This window comes from Hippocampus bargibanti, linkage group LG18, assembly GCF_051943395.1.
Source record: "Hippocampus bargibanti isolate YZ-2025 linkage group LG18, ASM5194339v1, whole genome shotgun sequence".
Classification (NCBI taxonomy): domain Eukaryota; kingdom Metazoa; phylum Chordata; class Actinopteri; order Syngnathiformes; family Syngnathidae; genus Hippocampus; species Hippocampus bargibanti.
Window position 1 is genome coordinate 5,982,786 of NC_142751.1, and position 27,166 is coordinate 6,009,951.

A 27,166-nucleotide genomic window follows, 5' to 3' on the forward strand; every position below is an offset into this window, starting at 1 on the left:
TTCTGGACATTTCCAGGACCTGCAAAGGCACTCGAAAACAACAGGACACCAGGAGATTCCTCCTAAGGAGTTGTAAACTATTGTTTCTGTGAAATCCACTCAGCCAACAATAAAAGCAGTTCAGCAAATCATACGTGTCACCATCTCTGTTGACGCGCTGACTACAAAACGACTCCTCTAAAGTGATGGTACATAAAAGTTAACGACTTTGTGATTAGCTCATTAAACATAGCAAATTTATTTCGGCTCTGACAGACGCATGCTTTCCGCAAACATTCCCAAGTGCATGATTGCATCTTGGTTAGTTTTGAATTTTGTTCCCACTGGCACTGATTGCTACAAATGAGAACCTATTAACTGACTGTCACGAGTAATTCAAGACTATTACAATTATTCAGGTTATAATGTCAACCACCCTAGTGAAAGTAAAATGCTGAATAAATATACAGTAGTGTTATTTCAAAAGGTCTAAATTAGTCACATCAATCTGTGTTTGACTTTTACAATTAAGTCAATCGAAACTAAATGTTTCTTTTTTCATGTTTAGGACTTTAAAACATTAAGATATTCCCCGAGAAGCTCTTGTAGCTTCAATTTGTCAAACTTTCAAAATGAACGATAAGCATATGTTTGTTAATCAATGCTCTCCATGACATCGTTGAAAGCGATTCAGCGTACAATTACATCATGAATGATCCAGTTGTTTTTTAATCCCAAATTGTTACTATTGAACAAAGGCAAGCTGATTTTCCTCTTCGTGGGGTTATACAGCTGGGGATCACTGCAGCTATTATTGGGTAAACATGCCTCCATCTTTAGAAGGTAATTAAACTGAATTAATTATTGGAAGTTTTTTTGGCTCCTGCTGTGTTTTGTTCTACCATGATATACACTCAGGATTCATTTGGTAGATTTGTCCAATTGTATATATACTGTAGCTCAAGAATGTTCTTGTTCTATGGGGACGTGTATGGTGAAATTACTAATTTTTTTCTCAAATTAACTCATTCGCTGCGTGACCCAAATTTATTCAGGAATTGAAAAATGTGACGTGGAGGGCCATTCCCGATTTTGTTCGGGTTTTGTTTTTTCTTTCGGGCGTGCCGATAAAGCGCTGGTAAGACCTCTGGCGATGTTTTTTCCCTTACACGAGGGGGCAGCATATGCCAATTTTTCCATGTTAGAGCTTTGTTACAGCTTCAGCTGTTGTTAAAGCGCTATGCAGTATAAACCAATTAATGAGGAATAAGCGGTACGGAAAATGGATGGATGGATGGATGGATATACCAATATGTATGTATTGCATTGTATTTTGGACAGCCGCACTCATTTCAAGCTCATACCACTCAAGACTCATATAATTTAGGAATTCTCTAAGAAAATTCAATATCCTGCAATTTGAGTGAAAATGACAAAAACCCTTGCACTAGAGTGGTCACATTTTTGTGCATTATCTGGCAGTGAATGAGTTAACCCTTTCAGGGAGAGTGGTTACCACAGTGGACATTTTATCATGTTATCAGGTTCCAGGTGATCGGTGTATGAAGGGGTTAAAAAGGGGGTGAGGTAGGGGGGGGGGGTCATACGATCAAGTGTACCATCACTGTCATTCATCACCATAAGATTAATCAAACCAGGCTTTGTGAGAATTATACGATGAGCTCAGTCAACCTAAATTCGGTTTGACTTGACCAAAAGCTTGAATTGTAAAAATACACACAAAAACTTCTCATGATTTATGCAAGTCTCATCATTACTGTGATGAGCACCACGCCGCGGCAGAGGGCGCATCCTCCCGAGCGCAATAACAACCCACATTTGACGACCCCCTCCAATGAAATGCACACTATATTATAAGTTATTAATGGAGTCCCACAGGGCAAAATTTAATTACATAGTAGTTTGTGGGGCCGTGCCCTTGCATCTATCACCTCACTGTTGTTTTGCGGAGCCAAGCACTCTCCAATGCTGCCGTTTTCATTTCTTCTAAATGGTGCAACAAGGTGCAATTGAACTATGTTTATAATTTCATCAGATCTCCTCTAATAGCCTGTCTCCTGGCTATTCGCTTCCATTATTGGCTTTGCGGCTGGTTGTTGGAGTTGTTGCTTCATGCTTTTTTTCCCTTTTAAGTCGACACATCGTGTGCTCCTTTTTAGAAGAGAAGTAAACTGGTTGTCTTCCCCAAAACTCACTTTTCTCTATGCTTCTTTATGACGTTGCCGAGGCCCTGTGCAAGTTGTGTGTGCATGTTCTCCCGCACGAGGAAAAGTTCCAAAACCACACATGTTAATTGAAGAACGTAAAAGTGGGTGTGAATGTTTGTCTGTTTCAGATGTGGCAATTTGCGGGAACACGGTCTAAAGTCTTCTTTGTATTTCGCTCAAAGTAAGCTGGATGTTATAGAAATGGCTGAACGGATGGATAGTTACAGGAGAAAAGTACTGTATTTTGAGTATAAGGCACACCGGAGTATAAGGCGCACCCCCAATGAATAGTGTATTTTCAAACTTTTTCCATATACAAGTCGCACTGGACTATAAGCCGCACCTTCAATGAATGACAAAGGTTTTCCAAATATAATATGTAAATACACAAAGGTTTTCCAAATATAAGGCGCATCACAGTATAATACATTAGAGGCTGGGGTTACGCACTACTTGAACAGGGAGAAATGGTCGGTGGCTGCTGACAGTAGTTACCAAACCTGTTGTGGCTCAATATTACTTCACATATAAAGTCTACCTGCGTGTAAGGAGCAGAGTCATCTTTTGAAGAAAATAAAGGCTTTTGTGTGTGCCTTATACACCAGAAAATACGGTAATGTAAGGGCAGTTTTTTTAAAATTGGTTTCAATGTCTATTACTATTTTATCTGTAATATATTATTATTATAATAAGTAAGACTATTCTAATCCAGCGAAGCATCATTTTCGTTTGCATTACGGAATACTCCAATAGTCTATTTTATTTAATATAAATACCAGTGGCGTGCGGCAGGCCTTCAGGCCTTCTCTGCAGACCCAAAGAGATAAGAAACACATTTATAGTCAAAAGACAATCATTTATCTATCCATAAACATTTTCCGATCCGCTTTATCCCCGCAGACGTCTCAGGGGTTGCTGGAGAATAACCCAGCAGTCTTCGGACAGTAGGTGGGGGACACCCTAAACCGGTTGCCAGCAAATCGCAGTGGACACACAGAAAAGCAACCATCCACGCTCACATACACACCTTGGGTCAATTTGTCTGCCATACATGTTTTTGGAATGTCGGACGAAACGGATTACCCAGAAGAAAAAAAAAAATGCAGCACGGGTAGAACATGCAAGTGGGGCAGAGCCGGAATCAAACCCTGCATCTTCGGCGCACTATGAGGTCAATGCACTAACCACAGGAACATTAAGCCACCCACAATCATTTATTTCTGTGCCATTTACATACATTTTTTTTTTGACATGGAAAAATTATTTTGCCCAGCGCCTTCAGAATTTCAAGTACTAGTGTTGACCACACACACACACACACACACACACACATACACACGCACGCACGCACGCACGCACGCACGCACACACACACACACACACACACACACACACACACACACACACACACACACACACACATATGGTAGATATCACTGTTTCTTTATTTTACCAATCACATTTACTGCCCTTTAATCGTTTAAACTACTTTTGGCCTCCGGTGGTTTCAGTTTAAAATAGGCATCAGAGTGATTTATAGGGTAGGAGAATGTCGGTCACATATGATTCAAATTTTGCTTTCAAGTAAAGTTGGACTTTATAAAGCAAGGACAACTAACAGTGTTGCTGGGTGGCTTGTTCCAACTCTGACATGGGGGGGTTACACAAACTGATAGCAGCAAAATAAGGAGGGTCACTGCCTCTTAATCGGGATCTGTAGTAAGTACACTGCATTTTTTTTACATTGTACGAAAATATGTGATGCAATTTTGTTTCTCTCCAAGACATTAAATTACCTGTTGCTGCATCATAAAAGAAGATTTAATATTCTCTCACTTGCACCAGAGGTTGTAATGTCTCATTTGAAGATAACATTTATGGTCATTGTTTTTTTTAACAATCCCTGAAAATGGACAAAAAACAGTGATTCATTCCTGACTTACATGCTGCTTTGCTCTTTTTGATAATAAATGGCTGTTTGCTGTGTTGTACAACATGATCCATGTATAGACGGGTATTGATCATTTTACATATGGCTTCGTTCAAGAGATTTGCGGTGAAAAATGAAAGGAATGCGATGAGCCAAACTCGCATGATTTGCCTTCTTCCTGCCAAGCCCTTTTTATTAATACCATAAATTTAACAAATACCTAACCATGTTGAATTTTCCTCATTGTCTATAAAGTAAATTCCGGCATAAAGGGAATTGTTGGCACATGTGTGCGGACAAAGGCGTGGTGAACCATAGCCATTGATCAGCCACTGTCAGAGAGCAGAACTGGAGCATCGTTATTAGATGGGAATACGGCTCAAATGGGCGACCATGGAAGGGCCTTCGTGTCCCTTGGTGCAACTTTGCTTCTGCTACGCTCAATAAATCACAAAAGCTCAAGCCAGCTTGCACACGTTGCTTCTTATTCCCTCTGTCCTTTCCGGGCTTTTAAATGCGGGCTAGGTGCTTCCTTCCTTCAATGTCACCTTTCCTCGCCAAGTATTTTTTATGTCATGATTTGAAACAACATTTCCTGTCAAATTCGATCATGTTATATTTTGAATGAAAAATGCCGGAAAATAGCTGCTCAGAGTGGCAAACGGAGAACATTGAACACATAACCAAACAGTATGACAAAGCTGATCAAACTATTGTTTTGTTTAACTGAAATTGATTTGATTATATTATATTAGAATATATTAGATTATTTATTCATCCTTAGCGTCTACTTGTCTCACAGTGGTGAAATTTAGATTTCACAGCAGCAAAAACAAAATAAAGGAGCTGCTGTAATGGCAGCCACTCTCGCAGCGCCATCTCAAAGTCAAAAAAACATTAAAAAAAACAAAATAACAAATAATGTGACAACACAAAAGACACATCCGTCTTCAATCTTTAGCACCTTCCACACCCTCTTTGTTGCATGAAGCAGTTCTAGATGAAAGAGGAGAAGATCAAAGCCTCCTTTAACCAGTGGATCATGGATGTCATGGTGGAATGTGCAGGTCTGCTACAAGCTAAGTTTTGTAAGCAAACATGAAGATGTAGCATCTGTTGACGAAAATATTGTCTCACATCTACTCTACTACGTAAACCTGCTTCAATTCCAAGCCGCAACAGTTCCACATATGCATCGCCGCTCCGCCCAATCAAAAACCGTGCTGGCATATCTGTGCATCCGATTGTGGATATCACATTTTTTATGGTGTTGAAAATTATTTGAGATTATTTGATTTGTTTCCTTGGGTCTTATTCTCACGGTTGGAAACGGAGAGCACAAAGTAGATGGTAGCAAACCAATTGGAAGCCTTTATTTCTAAATAGAGCTAGCACCACCCAACAAAATGATAGATACATGAACTCCCCAAGCCAAGACGCACTGAGCCGGCGTCAAAGGTGAGATCGATGGGTCTCGACAGGATGTCGATGGACATGTCTGTGGCATTGATACAAGGAGATTTAACGTAGCCACCAGCTCTCTGGTCACTTTCAAGATCAATGTGCTGCCTGATGTGCTTTCTGTAAGCGTTATTTGAAACAACAGGGCAATTACCTGGCAGCAATCCCCCCAGTTTGAGAAGCTAAAACTGGAGAATGTCTTTTTCAAAGTATCTGTGTCTATACTTCTGCCAAAAATCGAGGCGATATATATATATATATATATATATATATATATATATATATATATATATATATATATATATATATATATATATATATATATATATATATATACAGTAAAGTCTCGTTATATCGATATTCAAGGGAGTCCGAAAAAATATCGATATAACCGGGACTATCGATATATCCGACCCTGTTTGCATGTAATTTTCTCCGTGCGTGTATAGAAATAGTATCGATATAACCGGGACTATCGATATATCCGATATCGATATAACGAGACTTTACTGTATATATATATTTTTAATCAGCATTAAAAAATGTACAGTGATACCCGGCTTACGAACGCTTTATGTCACAAAATTTTCGCCTTACAAACATTACATTCTTGGTGGAATAGTTTTCCTCACCCCCTTTCTTTGAGTGCTGATGTGGTTTGTTATCGAGTGGAGTACTTTTGCAATTATGGGACCGAAAAAGAACCCACCACAGGCTAGTGTTAAGCCGAAGAGGACACAAAAGAAAATTACAGCGAAGCAGAAGAAGGAGATCATCGAAAAACAACAACAAAAAGTGTGCATTTGTGTGACCTGTACCAGTACGCTAAGTCGACCATTGCTACCTATGGCTAAATGTGTTTCTGTGTTGTCTAAGCAATGGTCTCAGGTAATAGAAGAGGTTGAAACACTTATGTTGATTTGGGTTAACGAAAAGCAGCTAGCAGGGGACAGTGTTAGTGAGGGTATTATCGCTGACAAAGCACGGCAACTTCACTCGGATGTCATCAAGAGGCAACTACATCAACGACCATCACAAAGGTAAATAAAACAACTTTATTATACATTCCAGTTTATTTGTTCATTTACAATACAATAGCACGTTTATTATACATACAATAAGGTATATTTTGTGTAGTTTTAAGGGTTATTTAGTAGGAAATTATATTTTATAGGGACCTGGGAACGGATTATTCTCATTTTTAATGGTTTCTCATGGGAAATAAATGTTTGGCAGACAAACTTTTCCCCTTAGACACACTTTCTGGGAACCAATTAAGTTCGTACACTGAGGTATCACTGTACAGTATGCATCACTTTTTTTTTCTCAAAATCAAATCCGATGAAAATCATCTACTTTCAATATATCTCCATTAGCCTTATTTTTATTTTTACTTCAAAATGGCTTCGTGAGAGCCTGTCAAGGACTGTTCGTGTGCCCGATGGGATATGTTTTGCCCAGGTTTGGGCTCAAGACGTTTGTTTCATAGTTCATGACTAAGGTGCCGTACACACTATTCAGTCGTAACCCTGGTGATAAATACGGCCATCGAACATGTTGCAAATTTTCACGATTAAAAATGTTTTTTTGAAATGAAGTGATTAATGTGAGTTGCGGAAACATTTACATGGTTCAGGATTAGAGTTTCAAGGTAAATGAGTTTCCAGTGTGGTCAGACATCATCAATTTTATCACCTCACACAAACGGGCAGTGCGACCAACCGGAAGTTAGCGGCTTGACTCATGTTTATTAATAGCAGGAGACCTGTTCTCGCTTTCTCTGTCACTCTCTTCTCCCTTCATTTCCTGGTGTGGTTCCTAATGGGCGCGCACCATCAACTCATTACTCAGACAGATAAAATGACTTTTTATGTGGTCCTGGGGCTGCCGTGCTCCAAGTCGTTGGAGAAAATGAAGAGGAATCAGAAGCCCATTTTCGGGCTGATAAAAGCAGGGTGAAAGATTTTATGTTTCTTGATTGTATGAGAATAATGATGATGGCAAACATTGGAGTCAGGTGATTTAGAAGGTGTAAGGCAGATATCAGAGCTGATGATTTCTGATTTCTCTAGCAACATTAAAGTACAGCATTGTTTCAACGTCAGATGAAAATTATGAAAGAAAGTTTTGGAGCGACAAGATGAGAGGCACTTAAGTGTGAATTTATTTTGAAGGACCAGCCGGAGTGATCAAATCCCACTTCTTCTCACTGTATTTTCTGCACTATGAGGTACTTCAGATTATAAGGTGCACCTTCAATGAATGGCCTCTCGTAAAACTGTTTTCATAAATAGAGCATATTGCATGATAAGGTGCATACGAGTTACAATAGTGGTTGCGGTTGCACTATGCAGGCGCCCCTCGGAATTGTTATGAGGATTAAGCAGATCGAAAAAGGCATGGATATGTAACACCCTATGTCAGGCACATTGGATTATGCGGCGCACCATCTGCTTTTTTATTTTTGGGAAATATTTAGTTGTGTTTTATTGATGAGTTTCAATGTTTGCAAACATTAAGTTCAAGATGTGTGAAAGAAGAGAGTATAAGGTTTCTTACGCTGCATTAAATGATTATGTAGTCCTAAAACTCAATATTTTATGGGTCCTGCAATTTCAGTGACAATGACAAAAACCCTGGCACTGGAGTGGACACATTTTTGCACATTGGCTGACAGTGAATGAGTTAATGGTCTCCTCAGTCCGATTCTCATGCCGTAAAGCATGTCATCAGAAGCCGTTGTTTCTGAAAGGATTGTTTACCAGCAGGAATTCTATAAAAGATTGGATCTTTCTGTGCGCTCTCTCTATTCTGGTAACCCATGGCACGGGACTATTATGACTCACAAGTGTGTTTTCTGCCTCCTCCTCTGCACACGACTTAATGTATGCACACGGCACATGAAACTGATCTATAGTGTGAAAAATACAGTTTAAAAAAAGCCACACATTGAAATTGTCTTCCTTGGCTGATGTTGGAGAGCCTGCTAATTACTTAACTGAAATAATAAATGATAAGATACGAAAAAGATTTACCTGATGCCTTTGATTTGGGCAATACTGTGGTGGGAGATCCTTGACAGAGTGGAGATGACCTGAAACAACAAGACGGTACAAGATATTTGAAATAAGGTCATAGTTGATTGAGAAGGCAGTCATTACAATTCTTGCTAAGGTGATAGAATATCTGACATACTTGAAGGAATCAAAAAAATTGCATCAGGATCAAAAATAAATTAAGCTCAACACGCTAAATCAAAGGGGAGGAGTACAACATATGCTAACACAAATAAGAATGAGCCACAAAGACGGGAGATTTTGAATTGAAAAACAACATTAGAAATATAATGCAAAATGTGCATATATCAAAGATTCCACGAACTGAGCAAAATCAATGCAATTAGAATGAATAGAAAATTGCTTCCGCAGTTAACTATCAGTAATAATCGTACTAAATTACACGTTACAGTTATCCACAATTATAAGGACCGAGCACTGCCACCCCCAAAACTAAAATTTGTTATGTTCTCACCCTGGATGATCATGCAAAGCAAAAAAAAGTAAACTAAGTTCAAACCGGCAAACTGCGCCATTGCCAACACGACACAAACTTTGTTCTGTGAGTGAATGCATCACTTTAGGCACAGCACTGTAATCAAATAAAAAAAATGTAATCAAAAAAATGATAGTGGAAAGTTTACATCACAGTATTTCTATTACAACTGCACTCCACTGCACACTATAAACCAGGACGAATTCATTTGACTGAGACGAGCAGATCGAGTTGTGTGTAATCAGAGGCATTGATTTATATCTTCAATAGATATCAGATTTATAGTTTTTCATGATTTGCACATTTATTAAGACTGTCACTGATTTGACTCAAAGTTTAATGATATTTCTCTCTCAGAGGGATAGATAAAATGTTACTGATGACGAACTAGCGTATGCATTAGTTTGCATTTCAGTGGAAATGACATTGTACCAGTGGTGGACCGTCAAAGCCTGCAAAGCCTTCTCTGCTGGCCTAAAAATATCTGAATCACGGACAGATGTTAATGATATTTTGTCCATGAATTCTTATTAAATAATTCCTAATTGTCTTTCAGTTGTCTTTTTCCCTGTTGCACTGCTACCAGATGTATGTTTTCGTATTTAAGTTTTTAACCAATTACATTTATGCCATCATTTGTTACCAGGATCAGAAATCTACCTGGACGCTTTCACAATCAGTTCTCCTGTCACATCAAATGTGTTGATCAAACTGTTGCTCCAACCAATTACATTTCGAGTTGGCAACCCAACGCTTTCTTGAAGGTTCTGGCTAACGTCAGAGTTGTCGCAAATTATGATTGGCTAGTCACGAACCAATCATGTTTTGCGAAAACTGCTGTGATCACAAGCCGCTAGTGAACATACTGGCCAGAGGTAGCACACTGCGAGCTGCATAAGCAAATATGTGGTGTTGATTTAACAGCGGGCGGCCCGGTAGTCGAGTGGTTAGCACACTGGCTTCACAGTGCAGAGGTCGCCGGTTCGCGTCCCACCCCGGCCTCCCTGTGTGGAGTTTGCATGTTCTCCCCGGACCCGCGTGGGTTTTCTCCGGGTCCTCCGGTTTCCTCCCACACTCCAAAAACATGCGTGGCAGGCAGATTGACCACTCCAAATTGTCCCTAGGTGTGAGTGTGAGAGTGACTGTTGTACGTCTTTGTGTGCCCTGCGATTGGCTGGCAACCAATTCAGGGTGTCCCCCGCCTCGTGCCCGAAGACAGCTGAGATAGGCTCCAGCAACCCCCGCGACCCTAATGAGGAATCAGCGGTACGGAAAATGAGATGAGAGATGAGCAGTTTTGTCAACCCACAATGGCTGAAGGAGGAGAATAAATTGTTGGTTGGAGATTTACTGTTAAAGACAGACCTTAACAAAAAAAAAAAAATACACATCATTAAGAAAGGCCGGTCAGTTATTTCCTGGCTAATGGTACCCTATAGTGGAGTAGTCGTGAATCACACCAAACTTTTTTCAATCTGGATTGATTCAGACGTAGCACTACTGTAGGCCAAGCAATCAACTCAGTGCCTTATTGTGCCGGTTCCAAGCCCGGATAAATACAGAGGGTTGTGTCAGGAAGGCCATCCGACGTAAAAGCTTGGCCAAAACAAAGATGCGAATCAAACCTCTGAAGATGGAGGACACTGATTCGCTGTGGCGACCGCTTGAAGGGAAAAGCCGAAAGGAAAAGAAGAAGACTACAGTAGGCCAAGCGACCAACTCTACAGCCCGCCAGTGCATTGTACCTGTATACAAACAATTCAAGTCTACGGGAAATGTAGCTGTAAATTTGTCCCAATGTCTATGTGTTTATTTTTTGAATGAGTGTATTCTTTGTTAGTTTGTGCCCAATTGGTCAAAGTAATTTAGCACATGGTTAAAATGTTCATGTTTGGATCAGATGATTGAATGGTGCCTTTAAATTTCATGCAAGAATTCCTGTATGTTTGAGGGCGACAGATGGCGCGCTTGCACGGTCTACAGATGCCAAGTTGAGAACGCACACATAAGTACACAAGCACGCACATTTGAGATCAGAAACTCTGCCTTGGACGCCTCATTAACCACTGATGGGTGTGTTTCGACTTACACCACCATGGAAATGCCAGATGCCTCTTCAAGCAGGGGAAGAAAATTGTCATCTCAAGCACTTTTGGTTGGCAGGTGTGTCAGCGTACACAATGCATGCATATCAAAGCTGAGAGCCTTTCCATCATTCGACATGAAAGACAAAGAGCATCCACTTCAGTGCTAATTGTCTTGAGTGCACTTGTACAAGTTGATTGTATGCTTAACGGGGCCATTTTCCTGAAGCCCGCCGATGACATTGAGCGTGCATTTATCACATGCTGTACCTGGCAGATAAAGTGAAGATGAAGTGATTATTTCAGTGTGGCTAATCCAATGTAATTATCATGTTCATACTTCACCATAAAGCGGCTCAGTGAGCTGCTGGGCCAGTAGTGAGTGAGTGCATGGACTCCACAGTTCAGAGGGACCGGATTCAATTCTAGCTCTGGGCTCCCTGTATGGATTTTGCATGTTCTCAACGGGCCAGTGTGGGTTTTTACTGGGTTCCCAAGTTACCTCGCACATTCCAAACATATTCATGGTAGGCTGATTGAAAACTCACAAAATTGTCACTTGGTGTGAATGTGAGCATGGATAGGTGTTTGTCTTTGTTTGAATGTGAATGGATTACTTGGAATATATAGTGTGAGTATGGATGGTTGTTCGTCTATGTGTGCCCTGTGATTGGCTGGCAACCATTTGCCCGAAGACAGCTGGGAAATTCTCCAGCGAAATTCACAACCCTTCTTAGGATAAGTGATCGGAAAATGGATGGATGGATGGGTTTCTAATAGTTTCAACATGAGGCCAGTACATTCATGAATTGAGTTGTTTAAGTCAACATTTTTTTGATTAAATCATGGCAGATAAAGCCATGTAGCTGCTGTATTTGTTTTGTAACTTTCTTAGTTAAAGGGTGACAAGATAATACACTTTCAACCGGCATGGCACAAACTGCAAGAATTTAAATTCAACAGACAGGGCATCTGATCACACAGCTAAGCACAGCTGGGCCGTGAATCTTCTGGCGTAGATCGAGATCAAAACAGGGCCGAAGGCTGCTTGGCCTGCGCTGACAAAACCGCACGTCAGCTTCTAGCATCTCGTGGTGGCTTGCACGTTTCACAGGGAGAAGTAAAGAGCATCCTTGACATGAGGCGAGTAAACAGTAGTTATTTTTCATCTGTTTGATGTGTTTGTTCTGAAGCATTTTGACGTCATGATAAGAAATGCTAATATGGTAATCTGTTCGCTGGGGAATGTGGATGTTGTGTTCCCATGTTGTGATTAAATCATTTTTGGTTTCAAATTAGGTCTACTTTGAATTTACAACAATGAAGTGAATGTGTTTTATTCAAAGGTAGCAATCTAACCTGACTACATAGGTGGAATTTGGAAAAGTGAAGGCAATGTTTTGGTTTTGTACTGTACGCAAGGCCTTTTCTTTACATAACATTGCTGAAATGTGTTTTTTTTTTTCTTTGCGGTTGTTGTACATCCCTTCAAAGTTTTACTTTGACAGTGTTAAATTGAAACACCATGAATCCATGAAGCTGATAAGTAATAACAATGCTCTCGGTTACATTCAACAAAGCTTGCTTTCAACAGTCCAACGATTAAATAAACATTTTGGTGCCACATTTCTTTTGGGGATTTTCTCTACGCCTCAAATTCTGTGATCCTTCCCACCTCAAATACAGTCTCCGCACCCCTTTTTTATGATCCTTTGGTTCAGACAAAGCCCGGGAGTCTTTACAGGTTATTAATTTCCCTCTCATCTCATTCTCCTCGGGGGGTCTTAACGTTGTGGCTGGCCAGAGACTGAAGTTTCTTTTACTCCTCTAGGAATAGCAAAAAAGAACAACAGTGGTATATCTTATGTTGCCAAAGCCCAAACTTAATCTAATCCACCAACATGTAACCACATCGCAATTCACCTCACCCACATTTGACCCTGTGCATAATTAAAGTCACATGGAAAGTCTCCCAGTTTGTTTTTTTAATTGAATTGCTTTTGTGCATGTAACTCTGCACCAATGAACTCCACCTCTATCTGGTTCTCTGAAGTTTGACTTCAGAAGTGGAAATTCACTTGTGGTGGTCTCAAAAATTATATTGCAGGGGTACATGTCAGCGGGAAATAGAATAGCACATAAACTGGTGTATGTATGAACTGTATTTTGAGGGAGAGTACTTGCGATGCCGTAAACGTGAGGGCAAAATCACCACATGTGAGACACAATCAACACCGTCAATGGTGTGGAACCAACCAGAGAACAATCGGGTCACATTTGCCCTGGTCACCATGATTTGGCAAACATGCATTCTTGTAAGGCAGACTGTAATTAAGTGAAAGGGTCAAGACATCTACCGTATTTTCCAGTGTAAAAGGCAATCCCAAAGGCCTTCATTTTCTTAAAAAAGATGACCCTGCACCTTATTCATGAAGTAATATTGAGCCACAACATGTCTCACAACTACTGTCAGTAGCCACTGACTCCATTTCCCCCATTACTGCATAATCCTAGTCTCCACTGTAGCACCTTGTGGTGTCCCTTATACGTATTTGGAAAACTTCTATTTCTATATTATTTTTGGATTATTTTCCATTCATTGAAGGTGCGCCTAATATATGGAAACTGTTTGAAAATTGATGAAATCAAGAGAAAACTGTTTGTGAGTTCTTTCAGTTCAATACATCCACACAATAGCTCCTTTCTCCTTGCAAACATTTCCAGTGACAAAGTTGATTCGTCTCAAATCGTCGGGTCATTTAAACGTTGCTCACGTTTGGGAGCTTGGCCTTGCATAAATCCTGATTGCAGTCAGATTGGCACTTGCCACATTGCACTAAATCCTCCCCACCCCCTCAAAGCAGACCTTCTATCCGCTTGATTACAGCCGATTTCACTGGACAAGAAAAGCCCCTGGTCTGGCGAGTGCTGCTGACCTCAAGACTCCATTTCGTGAAAGGACTGTTAGCCTACAGAGGGCACTCAGTCCACACTTTTAAATTACAGAACTGACATCACTGATGGAAACTGTTCACATGAAGTAGATGACTTTATGCACAATTCCTACAACCAGTAATGTGAATTATTGATGTGATTAAGCGCTGCGGATTAGTCCGAGGCTTGTTTAGCATGAGGACCTTGAACATCGATTCAATCTTGAAAGCGGGGGTTTGGTGAGGAGGGGTAGGGTCAACTGTAGCTAATTTGTGTTAAGAGTTCTCCATAGATGGTACAGGCCAAGTAGACATCTGCCAATATGCTGGAGCCATGTCCAAGACCTCCTTCATTTCACGCCATATCACCAACACACATACGCGTTCAGTTATGTGCACGCATGTAATTCACGGCATTCAGCCAGCAGTCAGTATCAGCAGACACAAAGGTCAACGTGCCTTGCATAAAGTACACATTTGTGCGGTTTGTGCGGATACGTTCCTAATCAATATTGCATAATGGTTGATCTGGCACGGGCATGCCATATTAGCAAAGACCCATGATGAGTCTAAAGTAAAGTTAATCCAGGTGACGAACAGGTGACCATGATGGAAGAATGTAAATTGTGGGAAGACTCCAAAAAGCAGTCAAATCACTCATGGAACTGTGATTTGAGAAATAAATTTGAGTGTAATAAATTATAATGATGATGATGATGTTGTTGATGATGATGAATATGCATATTATTATTGTTATCATCATGACACTCCTTAAAGGGGCTGACCGAATAATGAGAAGTATGCAATGAAGTTGAGGATGTAAATCCCTTGAGCTGCAATCTGCACAGCCAAATGAAATTATATTTTTGTGTGACAGCTATTTTTACGATCGTTTCAAAGTTCAATATATGCAAGAATTTGTTCTGCTGTGCACCTTCTCACCCACGCACGATTCTGGAATGAAAGGGCTCCCTCGTACAACCTCAAAATGAGCAACAGAATCCAAGCGAATCAGAGTTTCAGCATCAAAATTGGAGGTTAGGATGAGTCAGCACGGCAAAAGCAATTTGATTGAATTTATATTAAAGGAGATCAATAACAGCTTTGTTTTAAAAACAATTTCCAGCGATCACTTTTTTTGTCATAGTAACAGCAGGTGCACCATCTGTTTCCATGACAATAAGAGACGTAGCTAAGGCAATGAGATTTGGCAAGCTGCTACTGGTTCTCAAATAGACGACAATCTGAAGAAAGTTACTTGTGAACACATGACTTCCTCACCAAGCCACTGAATTACACTTTTTGTATCAGTACAAGAGGTGCATGGAGCGCAAACACATCATCAAACACATACATGGTTGTCTGACTTTAACAATGTTCAGTTACCCAACTTATTGAGTGAAAAAATAAAACATATTTTTTTTCATAACGGGAAGTGGTCAACTAGATTGTATGTTGGCCTCACAGTGCAGAGGTCGTGGGTCTCTCTCTCCCCACTATGGCCTGATTGCATGGATTTCCTTCCACATTCTAAAAACATGCATGGCAGGGTGATTGAACACTGTAAAATGTCAGTGCGAGCATGGATGGTTGTTCGTGAATGTGTGTCCTGCGATTGGCTGGCAACAAGTTCAGGGTATCCCCTCTAAGGCCCAAAGACAGCTGGGATAGGCTCTAGGAAACCCCACGACCCTCGTGAGGATAATTGGATCAAATAATGGATGGATAAAGGAGTCCAAGATGGCGCCCGAGTAGGCAGCTGTCAGCAAGTGCTCCCATGAGCCTTGCTTTTTTTTTGTTGTTTTTATCTTGTTTTTGTGTTTTATTTTGTCACTTTGTGTTGTTGTGCATGATGTGGAACGGATTCAGATTGTTTTTCAGCATTTTTGGCCACGACATTCATCAAGGAGGAGGCATGCTGAGCGGTTGCACCTTTTCAGCAGTAATCATCTGCCAGAAGTGCCAGTTTTTGAATGGGAGGAATGTCGGTGCCATTCGACTGTCATTGCTGGACACCAAAAGGGCCATTGTGCTTTTTTTGCGCCTGTAATGGGCAGCATCTTCACAGCCCCGCTTTGTTCAGTGGAAAGGTCGGTGCTGTTGGACAGTCTGCGGCTGGATGAATGCATGGCTTGAGGAGCCCGCGATAAGAAGAAAGGAGCGTCAGCTCAGCGCGCCAATGCGTATGTGGGACTGTCGCGGCTTGGAATTGAAGCGGATTTATGTGGGACAGGAGATGTGAGACAATCTCTTTTCGTCAATGGATGCTGCAGCTGCCTGTTTGCTTTCAACGTTTAGCTTGTAACAGACATGCACATTCCACCATGATGTCCCTAATCCACTGGTGAAGGAGATGCTTTGTTCCTCCCCTCTTTCATCTGGAACTGCTTCGTGTAACAAAGAGGGTACAGAAAGTGCTTAAGAATGAATGACTCTGTGTCTTTGTGTTGTCATGTTATTTGTTATGTGTTTTTTTTTTTGTTCTTTTGACTTCAAGACGGCGCCGCGAGAGTGGCTGCCTTTCCAGCAGCTCCTGTATTTTGTTTTCTACTTTCATTCCTTTCATAACTTTGCTGCTGTGAAATGTAAATTTCTCCACTGCGAGACTAATAAAGGCAAAACCAATCCAATCCAATAATAATACCAGAGAGTGTTACAGAACTACCCAACAAACTCAAGAGACATAATTAGCGGGTTAGAGCTGAAATTATTTTTTTTTCTCTCCAAATGATTGCTGTGATCTTTTCTTAGTATATTACACCGGCGGCTCTCAAGATGTCACATAGATGTCAAACTAATCTTCCCAAAGGTGTGGTGAAGAGTTCGAATCAAGGTTAATGAGAGGCTCAGGCGCTGTGAGAAACTTGTGAAAGGACGATGTCTGGCTCACTTCATGTTCCAAACAGTTTGATCATGGGAGTGATTTGATAACTGAGGCCACAGTAGCAGCTGACAAACCGGTATGAGGGAGTGATATTGAGCTATGGGGCACTTTCACAGGGTTACCTTGAATAAAATGTGGCAGAAAGACAACAAATATGCATCCCAGAAGTTGTTTTTTATTTAAAAGCCTGGCTGTGAGCTGTGGGAAGTGAAGGCTGGTTTCTTTAACTGCGGGTTGATTGCAGCGAGAAAGGAAAGAGCATCTGATGTTACTGCTACTTTTGTAAAATATGGTAACCATTTTCACTTATTGATACTTATGTGATTTTTTTATATAAATCATGTGGATGGATGACAAAACGGAATGGCAACAATTTAACTATACGGGTATGGAATTGAAAATGTCATGCTTTGCGGCGGGAAATAAAACACATGTGCAGATCACGGTTCAACAGCAGGCAGCTGTCTGCTTTCAGACAATCCAATTAGCCAGTCATACAGCCAGTTGAGGAGAGTCGACGGAAAGAAAACTGCTGTCACTACCGGCAAAATGTGGGCAATCAAAACACTTGGTGATTTCATTCAAATCGCAGCTATAATCATCAATTATAAAACACAGTATCAGAAGAGTAAATCAGTCAACTGTTATAGTTGCTTTAACCCAAAGCAAGGAGCAGTGGTGGGCTGTCTGTCTGTCTGTCTGTCTGTCTGTCTGTCTGTCTGTCTGTCTGTCATCGTTCTGTCATTTTTCGAGTGCGGCATTATCGTTACATTTTGTGATCCAAAAAGCCTTAATAAAAATATTTTATGGCTAAAGGATGGAAACAAAATGCAACATCATCATTTTTCGGCTTTAAATTGATTGCTTTGAAAGCAGTCCTTTGTTTTGTTAACTGTTTTTTTTTTTTACTTTCCTAATGGGATTTCAGATCCGTCCACTGAAGTGTGCGCATCAGATCTGAAGAAGACGCTGATGGGAGACAAGGTTTTAAGCAGGTTATAGTGTTAAAGGCCAAACCGGGGATCATGGATGGAAACTGGATTTCCTCTCATGTGGGAGTATCGTGTTGATGATGATAATACTTTGACGGTATATCCTTATCACGTCATGGCACCTTAGGCAGCTGGTTTTTGCGCAGTTGACTGCCCAGTACATGACTGTCCAAGTGAGAGTACTGAGAGAATAAAAAGGATTAACCCAAAAGCGTAATCCTGTTGGCCTTTTGGGGAGGTGGCGCCCACTGCATTCATCTGTTGGACAAGATAAGGGGGAAGGAGGGGAACAGCCACTCTCCCCCGAAAAAAATATATTTGTACAGTCTTATGAAAGCTTCAGAATATTGAACAAAATGCTAATTTTTCATCATGGCTAAGGATGTGGTAACAAAGATAAGAGCCCCAATTTGTGTTATGAAAGTTGACAACACAGTCAGTGAATTTTAAATCGAGGTGTGAAAGCAATTTGTTCTTCTGAGAAATTTACCATGAGGCGATTATTAACTTGCAGGATGATGAATTCATTAACATTCATTAAAACTATTAAATCTTTCCTGAAAAGACATTCACCTTGATCTGCAATATGTACTTAAACATAATACAGTTGCAACATATTGACTACTCACTCAAATGTAAACTATCATGAAGAGTCAAATGTAAATTTCAGTGCTGGTTCTTTTTCCGGTAGTTATTGAACTGTTTGTCCATACTTCTTGTCCCTTTGTAAAATCTGCAGTGCTAATAAGGATAAGGCGCGTTTAATGGAGATCAATTCCTCTCAACTATTGCACATGTAGCACCACTAATGGTGTGGTCTTTGGGGAGGTGCTCGCAAGCAATAACGACTTTTAACATCGTATAAGGCTGAACGCTAACTCTTAAATCATCAGGATAACGAACACAAGCGAACATTTGAATCAACATCTGCATTGGCTATTGTCTCCTCATATTCCTGCAACCATGTGCTAAATACTGTGAGTGTGAAGCTTATCTGTGTCAATTTTAAGAAACAAATAAATGACTTTTCCCTCCACAGATTACACATCCTGGTCCTCTGTCGATAGAGAAGTATTATTTCTCCCGGCTAATCTGAAGAATGGTTGTTCAGACATAGAGATGAATTATATCCCTTATAGGTCAACATCCCTAACTTGTTTTTATTATTAGTTTCACTCATTAGAATCTCTTACAGGAGGCCGGGTGAGCCAGTGGTGAGCCAGCATAAACCTCACAGTGTAGAGGTCGTGGGCTTGATCGCGGTTCCAGACTCCCTATGTGGAGTTTGCACGTTTTTTCCCGGGGCTGTGTCTCTTTCCACATTGCAAAGACATGCACGGCAGGCTGGTTTAACACTCTAATTGTCCCTATCTGTGAGTGTGGATGGTTGTTTGTCTATGTGTGCCCTGCACTAATAAAGGCAAATCCAATCCAATTGGCTGGCAACCAATTCAGGGTGTCCCCGACCTACTACCCGAAGATGGTTGAGATAGGATGCAGCACGCCACACAACCGTTGTGAGGAAAGGCGGATCAGATAATGGAGGGATGGATACAGGATATGAAAAAAAAAACATTTTGCTGTTCAAAAGAGAAATGTTCTAGTTCAGTTAGGTCAGCAAGTCTTTATTTCTTTATTTATTATTATATTTAACTCAACCTAAAAGATTCCATTAGAGGCTCTAGCCGGTTTCGTCTGCTGCTATTAGCAGCCAGTTTCTGAGAGACCGAATGTTTCGGATGGATGGAAAGCAAAAGGGAGCCATACAGTATACCTCACTAGCACTGATTCTGTTCAATAATGCACATGCACAGTTGATGAATAGCAAGTGCAGACAGTGCAACTGTCTGCCATCTTACATAGAATGAGGAAATCCAAGAGTTTGACATTATGAAAATGATGTGACAGCCCCGCTCTCTTCGACTGATACTAAACTCATCACACATGACCGAGTGAGACCACCACTAATCATGCGGAAACCTCATAAAAGCATATAAAACCAATTTTATTGAAACTAAACTCATAGCAGCTCTCTCCAAGCCAGTATTAAAATCAGCGAGAGCCCGAACCTCCAAAGAAATATTGACATTCTTGACAGATAAACAAGATGTGCTGATAGCTTTTCAGATCACATATACATATTTATATTGAAAAAATACACAAAAACATAATCAAGACGGTGAGAAAAACATGAAATATGCGGTATGAGCAGCATTACAAAATGTGGCGTAGATCAATCGAAGCAGATTCCTATTTTCGGTACTGGGCTTCGGTTTTTCACCTGCTGCTTAGGTCACACTCATTGATTGTTACAACAAATGAGAGACTATAAATAATTGGATTGGATTGAATTTACCTTTATTCAGAAGCACACAAGGCTCACAGAGAATCAAAATAGATGGGAGGATAAATGATGTGGTCCCTGTTGGGACACATTACGACTTCATCCTCAGTTCGAGTCAAGTACCTTATTTTCCGGTGTATAACGTGCACTAGACTATAAGACACACCCCCAAAGAAGGGTGTATTTTCAAACCTTTGCCGTATGTGAGGCGCACCGGACTATAAGGCACACCTTCAATGACTGAAAAACCTTTTTCAAATGTTTATGAATATTGTATATAAAGTTTTTCCAAATATAAGTCGCTACAGTACAGAGCCTGTGGTTACGCACAGCTTCTTCTACAGAGGGAAATTGAGTCGGTGGCTGCTGACAGTAGTTGCGAGACCTGTTGTGGCTCAATATTACTTCACATATAAGGCGCACCGGCATGTAAGGCGCATCGTCATCTTTTGAAGAAAATCAAGGCCTTTGGGTGTGCCTTATACACTGGAAAATACGATAATCTACTGTGCGAGTAAATCAATTTGAGAACACCAGTTGAAAGTGATCCAAATCAGAGATCATTTTCATTGCGCTTTTAAAATATTTATCGCATTTGCATTGTATGAATTATTGCAATCCGAATATGGGCCATAATATGCTGCATGCTGTATACGCAAGCACGGTGCTCAAAAATACAAGCCATGCCGCTGTATATAGGCCAGTTTCAAATGAATTATTCACACCGTCCATATGGGAAGAATGAACAGGACGGATACACACGTGCACTCGAGGTGTCAACCACAAGAGCATATTAAGCATCAGACCACAAATTTTGCTCTAAATGGTGCATTTATGCCCCGGCCTCCCAAAAAGTGAGTCATGGTCACAGGCAAGCGAACACGGCTGCAGTTACTACAATGGACAGCTAAGTAGTTAGGCTTCATTGCTAATAAAGGCAAATCCAATCCAATCCAATCCAATCCAATCCAATTCATTTCAAGATTTAGGTTTGAAAATGTTGAATGGATGATCACTATGCATTACATTGGAGCTCTTATGGCTGCACTTTCAATAACTTTAAACTGGGACATCGACAAGAACATGGCTCAAGAATAGAATAACAATGCAAATTTGAATCACTCAGGCTAGATATTTAGAAAGACATGGGGGAAAACTTCGAAAAATGTTGGAAATCCAATAAAACATGAATATATTTAGAAAGAAACAAAGAATGCATTCACAGTATCCTGAGAAAAAAAAGCAAAAACTTGTAAATCTTTCTATGACTAAATAAGATCCAAATGCAAAGGGTGGTTGAGGAGGGGAGGAGTGACATTTCTCCCCAGCTAACACATCACTGACAGAAACAAAGTGTGAATACGCCTAAGGGAGAAGGGGAGACGCAGAACTTCAACTTCATCTATTGGATCAAGGAAGTAGAGTGATATACAAGACACATCTTGTGTGGAGGCTCAAGGCAATTCTACACCAAGCTAACTGTTCCATCACAAATATTCTGCCAAATATCCATTTTAATATGAGTTTACAAATGGTGTTAGATTGTTGAATAATACAAAAAAACACACACATGAGAAATACTACAATTAAAAAAAAGGCAAATGTGATTCCATTGTGTGTAACACCTGTGACCTGATATTCACCTTTCACTTCCAAAACAGAATTGAGGTATTGAAAGCAAAAACTTCAACTGTATCACATAGTGGGTTGGGGGGGAGTGGTGTGCTACTGACCGACTGAGGTTTATGCTCGGGTATTACATCAATCAATGAATCTGCAGGAAAACTGCTGTAAAATGTGAAAAAAAATATATATTCTTCACCAAATCCCCTCAAATGATCAGAGAAACAAAAGACAAAAATAAACACACAAAAGCTGAATTCTTGCAGTAGGGGTACCATTGCTGGGGATTCTAGAACAAACACACATTGGATATTGTCCTCCATTATATAACTGAATGCATCTGGTGTTAAATGGAAAATACAAAAAGGTTTGTACATTTGGGGAGGAAGGGAGGTGTGCGTACTACACAATACTTCCAGTTATATGTTATCTATTTTTTGCATGCAACTACACAATCACTACAACTAAAACAAATACTAAGTATGAACCCTCACAATGAAAAGGCAAAATAATGTCATGACATATCAGATGGATGGCCGTTTTGTCGGTGTGTTAACATTTTACTATGGCCAGAGGCATGTGACAATGGTGACATTGCGTGTGTGATGTTTAGCCAACCTTCCCCTTCCCCCATTTTTTTGGTTTTCTCACCTCACTGCTTTCACAGTCCATGACTTGGAAAAAAAATAAGAAGACTAAACAGTGTGCATGGAAACAAGTGAGAATGAGATCAAGGCTAATGCACAGCTTGTATACGGTATGTGATATGCTTGACGCTCTGGGCTACACCATTACTGTGTTCAAAAGATTGAACAGACCGAGGGGAAAAATAATAATACATGATGATTGGACCAAGGCTCATGAGCTTAGGTCCAATCAGCATTTATGGTAGCTACAACTATGCTTTTTCCTGGTGAATAATATTCTCTTGTGAAGCTGAACACCGTATTTTCCAGTGTATAAGGCACACACAAAAGCCTTCATTTTCTTCAAAAGATGACCATGCGCCTTATATGCAGGTGTGCCTTATATATAAGTAATGTTGAGCCACAACAGGTCTCACAACTACTGTCAGCAGCCACTGACTCCATTTCCCCCCATATAAGTACTGCGTAACCTGAGCCTCTACTTGATTCGATTGGATTTACCTTTATTAGTCTTGCAGTGGAGAAATTTCACGGCAGCAAAGTTCTGAAAGTAAGACGAAAGGAAAGAAAGAAGTAGAAAAACAAAATCCAGGAGCTGCTGGATAGGCAGCCACTCTCGTGTCGCCATCTTAAAGTCAAAAGAACAAAAACAACTAAATAACAAATAATATGACAACACAAAGAAACACTCATTCTCACTCATTGTGGGACTATTAAAAGCTTTCTGGTTCTGATTCGGATTATTAAGCACTTTCTCTACCTTGCTACATGAAGCACTTCTAGATGAAAGAGGAGATTATCAAAGCGTCCTTTTCACCAGTGGGTAATGGACATCATGGTGGAATGTGCCTTATAGTTTGGGTGTGCTTTATATTTGGAAAAATGTTTTATATATTTACATATTGGATTTGGAAAACCTTTTTCATTCATTGAAGGTGCGCTTTACAGTGCGGTGCGCCTTATATATAGAACAAGTTTGAAAATACACCAATCATTGGATACGTACAGGAGTAGTCCATCGATGAAAAGGTTTCTTCAGCCGTCATCTGTACTTTATGAAGGTGTCGGACGTTTCGCTTCTTATCCAAGAAACTTTGTCAGCAAACTAAAGTCTTACTGGTAGTTTCGGCCCTATATATATATATCCCTACTGTCCAGACATGGCGGTACCGGACTCTGCTGTCAAGTTGAACAGACAGAGTCCAACACCTTCAAAAAGTACAGATGACGGCTGAAGAAACCTTTTCATCGACCAATCATTGGATGTGCGCCTAATATTGACATGCAACTTATACACCGGAAAATACAGTATTACCAGTATTTAGTATCAAAATGGCTTTTAATACATTTATTATTGTACTGCACCTAAAAACATTCAATTTTCTCAAAAGCCACCAGTGTTTCTCACAATCTGATGTGCTTTACATATGGATCAATATTCAGATTTTTTTTAGATGGAGTGTTTTCAATGTTCTGTCAAGCAGTTTTTTTTTTGCAGCAGCGGTTATGAAAGCTCTAGAAATAAAGCTGCATTATATTGTTTTTTTATTGCATTTCTTTGGCATAACACAATGGCAGCCACTATTTTAACTTATTTTCTATGTGCTTTATTAAACTATGAAAATAGTTTTAAACTAGGCCGTTCATAGAAGGTGCGCCTTATACTCCAAAGCGCCTTATAGTTCAGAAAATTCGGGAAATTTACAAGAGAATTGTAATTAAAAGGCGTGGTGATTCCATACATGTACTGAATTAGTCAATATATGAATCACCAGAGGCTGAATGTGGGACAATGCAAATGTAAAATGTAGTCAACATAGCTGGCCAGTGTTGTATTGTAGCGATTACTCTAAATACAAACTAGTGTTCCTCAAAAAAAACCCAGCATTGGTCATGCATTTGCACGCGGACAAATAACCCCAATGTCTCCTCATAAATTTTAATTTTCCTAGACATGGAGATAGTACACCAAGTCTTCGCACGTGTGATGTTCAGGCAACAGGACTTCATTGAAGGAGGTCAAAACCTCTTCCAATGGCAGTTGGCTGTATTTTGAGCAAGGAATGCCTCTATTCTGCACCCAAACGTCTGTGGGGAGAGCCAAGTCCTACACCAGTGGCACATCACAGCCTCAAACAGCTCTCTGTGTCAAGTTGAACAGACAGAGGCTCATTATGGAGCGCAGCGTAGCAGATCTCACCAAGGGGCAGCATGTAGGAGACTGGCAGAGGAAGGTTTCGGCAAAGACAAGGAGCTAAAAGAAAGATCTAAGTGGGTCCTGCAATTTGAGCGAAAATGACAAAAAAAAAAACCTGGCACTGGGGTGGACACATTTTGCACATAGCCTGGCAGTGAATGAGTTAATTCCGTTGACACAGAAACAGTGCCTCATACTGTATGCCAATGATAAACTTGCTCATTGCATTGTGTTTTGGTAGGTAGTCAGGCTTCTTTTACTGTGACTGGAGGAAGGAGAGAACGGCAGATTCAAATGCTCATATTTTATCTCATTGTTGACAAATGACACATGCAACATCAACATTGTCTGTGTCAACATGAGATGCACAACAACAAGCATGTAATGTTGTTTACTCGTGTCCTTCATAGTCTCGTAGTGATGTTTCTCATGAGGGATATTTGTAAGCAACTCAAAAGAGAAGACTGGCATCATCCATCATCTTAAGTAATTTTAGAAGGAAATCCTCCCTCTTCGATTGCCCTCTTTACCATTATATTCACACAAAGAAAAAAAGGAATAATACCCCAAAGCCCTCTTCCCCACAAAACATATTCTTCACAAGTCGATTCAATAATCATGAGAGCCATTTTCAAGAACAACTTCAAGCTTCAAGCTGCCTTCAAGCTCAGGAATGCATCCATTTTGCCTGAAATTCAGAAGCTCACTTGTAAAGATGCTGCGGGGCAATTCGAGCAATCTCAGGTGAATAGTTTGTTTTCATGTTGTCCTTTGAATGAACTCAAGGTTTGGAAATCACTTGAAAACATGTATTCAGCCTCTATGGGTAAATGTAGAACAATACTGCACAATTCGATATGACTGAAATTAAATCCTGTATTTATTCAAGGGAACTGCATGCCATACAGAAAGAATTAAGAATTTACATGACTTTAGTTATATTTATTTTGGAATCTGCAAGATGTTGAATTTAACCAGATTTTCTGTAATATTGTTTAGAGCATGGGTGTCTTTTTTTGTCATGCAGTTTCCCCTGCAGGGCAGTTAAGAATTTTGGGTAACCATATAAACACTTATTCCATACACAGAATACATCAAAATGAGGAATAAATAGTTTTAATATCAGAAGTTGAAAATAATGACAATTATTGTTGATTACATCTAAAAATGTAACATTTTGATTTCAGACTTTAGCAAGCATCATGGAACTTGACATGGGTAATGTTCTATCGCAGGCCACATAAAATGATGTGGTGGGCCAGATTTGACTTTGATATCTGTGGTCTACAGTATTTCATTGTTGACACACTTCTCAGTCACATAGCAGGTTACAGCTCAAATGAACCCCAGGAGCCAGGAAAAAAAGGTAAAAAACAAAGGTCTTTGGAAAGTTTCCGTGGGAAGGGGTCAAGACAGAAGTGGAACCTCTGACTATTTGTGGTGTGTCTTATTTTGAAGGCACATTTAAATGTATATTGGTCTGTGGGGGGTAACAAAAGATGGAAGACTGCTGTTCTCATGCTCTTCCCCAGATAGTTAGTTCTACTCAGTGGTACAAGAAAGGCTGTGACATCACAACACTGACAATCAAGCCATTTTTACATAATTTTCCCATTTGAAGAGCAATAAAGAGGTTTGAAACCCTCTGTAATACAGAAGCATCTCTACCCTGTCACTGCAGGGGGGAAAAGGATCCACCCGCCCCAGTTTGAAAGTGGTATTTTAAATTGGATTCACTTCTTTGTGTCGACTGTAGCACCGTAGACATTTGCAAGATTGTGGTCCATCTGATGTCTTCAAATGAAAACACCTGCGCTCCAATATCAAAACATTTAGAAAATCTAAAAGTCACGACAGAACAAATCTGAACACAATATCCTCAACGTCAACTTTATTATCGCCAGGCTCTAAGGTATGAAAATAAAAATTAGCTTAGACTTAGAACTAGAACTTGAATCACAACAACATAAAGTAAAGAGGACAGCGACCATGAGCCAGCTGCGTGCAAGCCCAATATTTTGGTGACAACTACGCTTGGTCGCTCAATGAAGTGCATCTCGAAAAGGAAACGACATGGGCACAGAAAAATACACAATACATGTGTGTGAGCCAACAAGTCCTCACACCCCCCTGAGTTTAAACAAAAAGAGACAACGACACTCCCAATAACGCTAAATCCAGTGGATGTGGAAGAATTTGACAAGCAGTGTTGTCATCCATCGGGGGAGGGGGTTGGCGGCAACAGGAACAAAGGCTATCAGCAGTCTTTTCAATCAATGTCCACATATACCCCCAGCATGCCTGTGTATATT

General features: G+C 40.2%; 1 protein-coding gene across 8 annotated transcripts in view; it reads right to left on the bottom strand.

Annotated features, from left to right (window-relative positions):
* The window catches only part of vav2 (vav guanine nucleotide exchange factor 2), a 159,258-nt gene that overhangs the window by 38,191 nt on the left and 93,901 nt on the right, over nucleotides 1-27,166 (bottom strand). For all 8 annotated transcript variants that reach the window (XM_089020351.1, XM_089020352.1, XM_089020354.1 and 5 more), the window contains exon 3: nucleotides 8,634-8,692. In XM_089020351.1, the coding sequence (XP_088876477.1) occupies nucleotides 8,634-8,692 (59 nt within the window). The remainder of the gene's footprint in view (nucleotides 1-8,633; nucleotides 8,693-27,166) is intronic.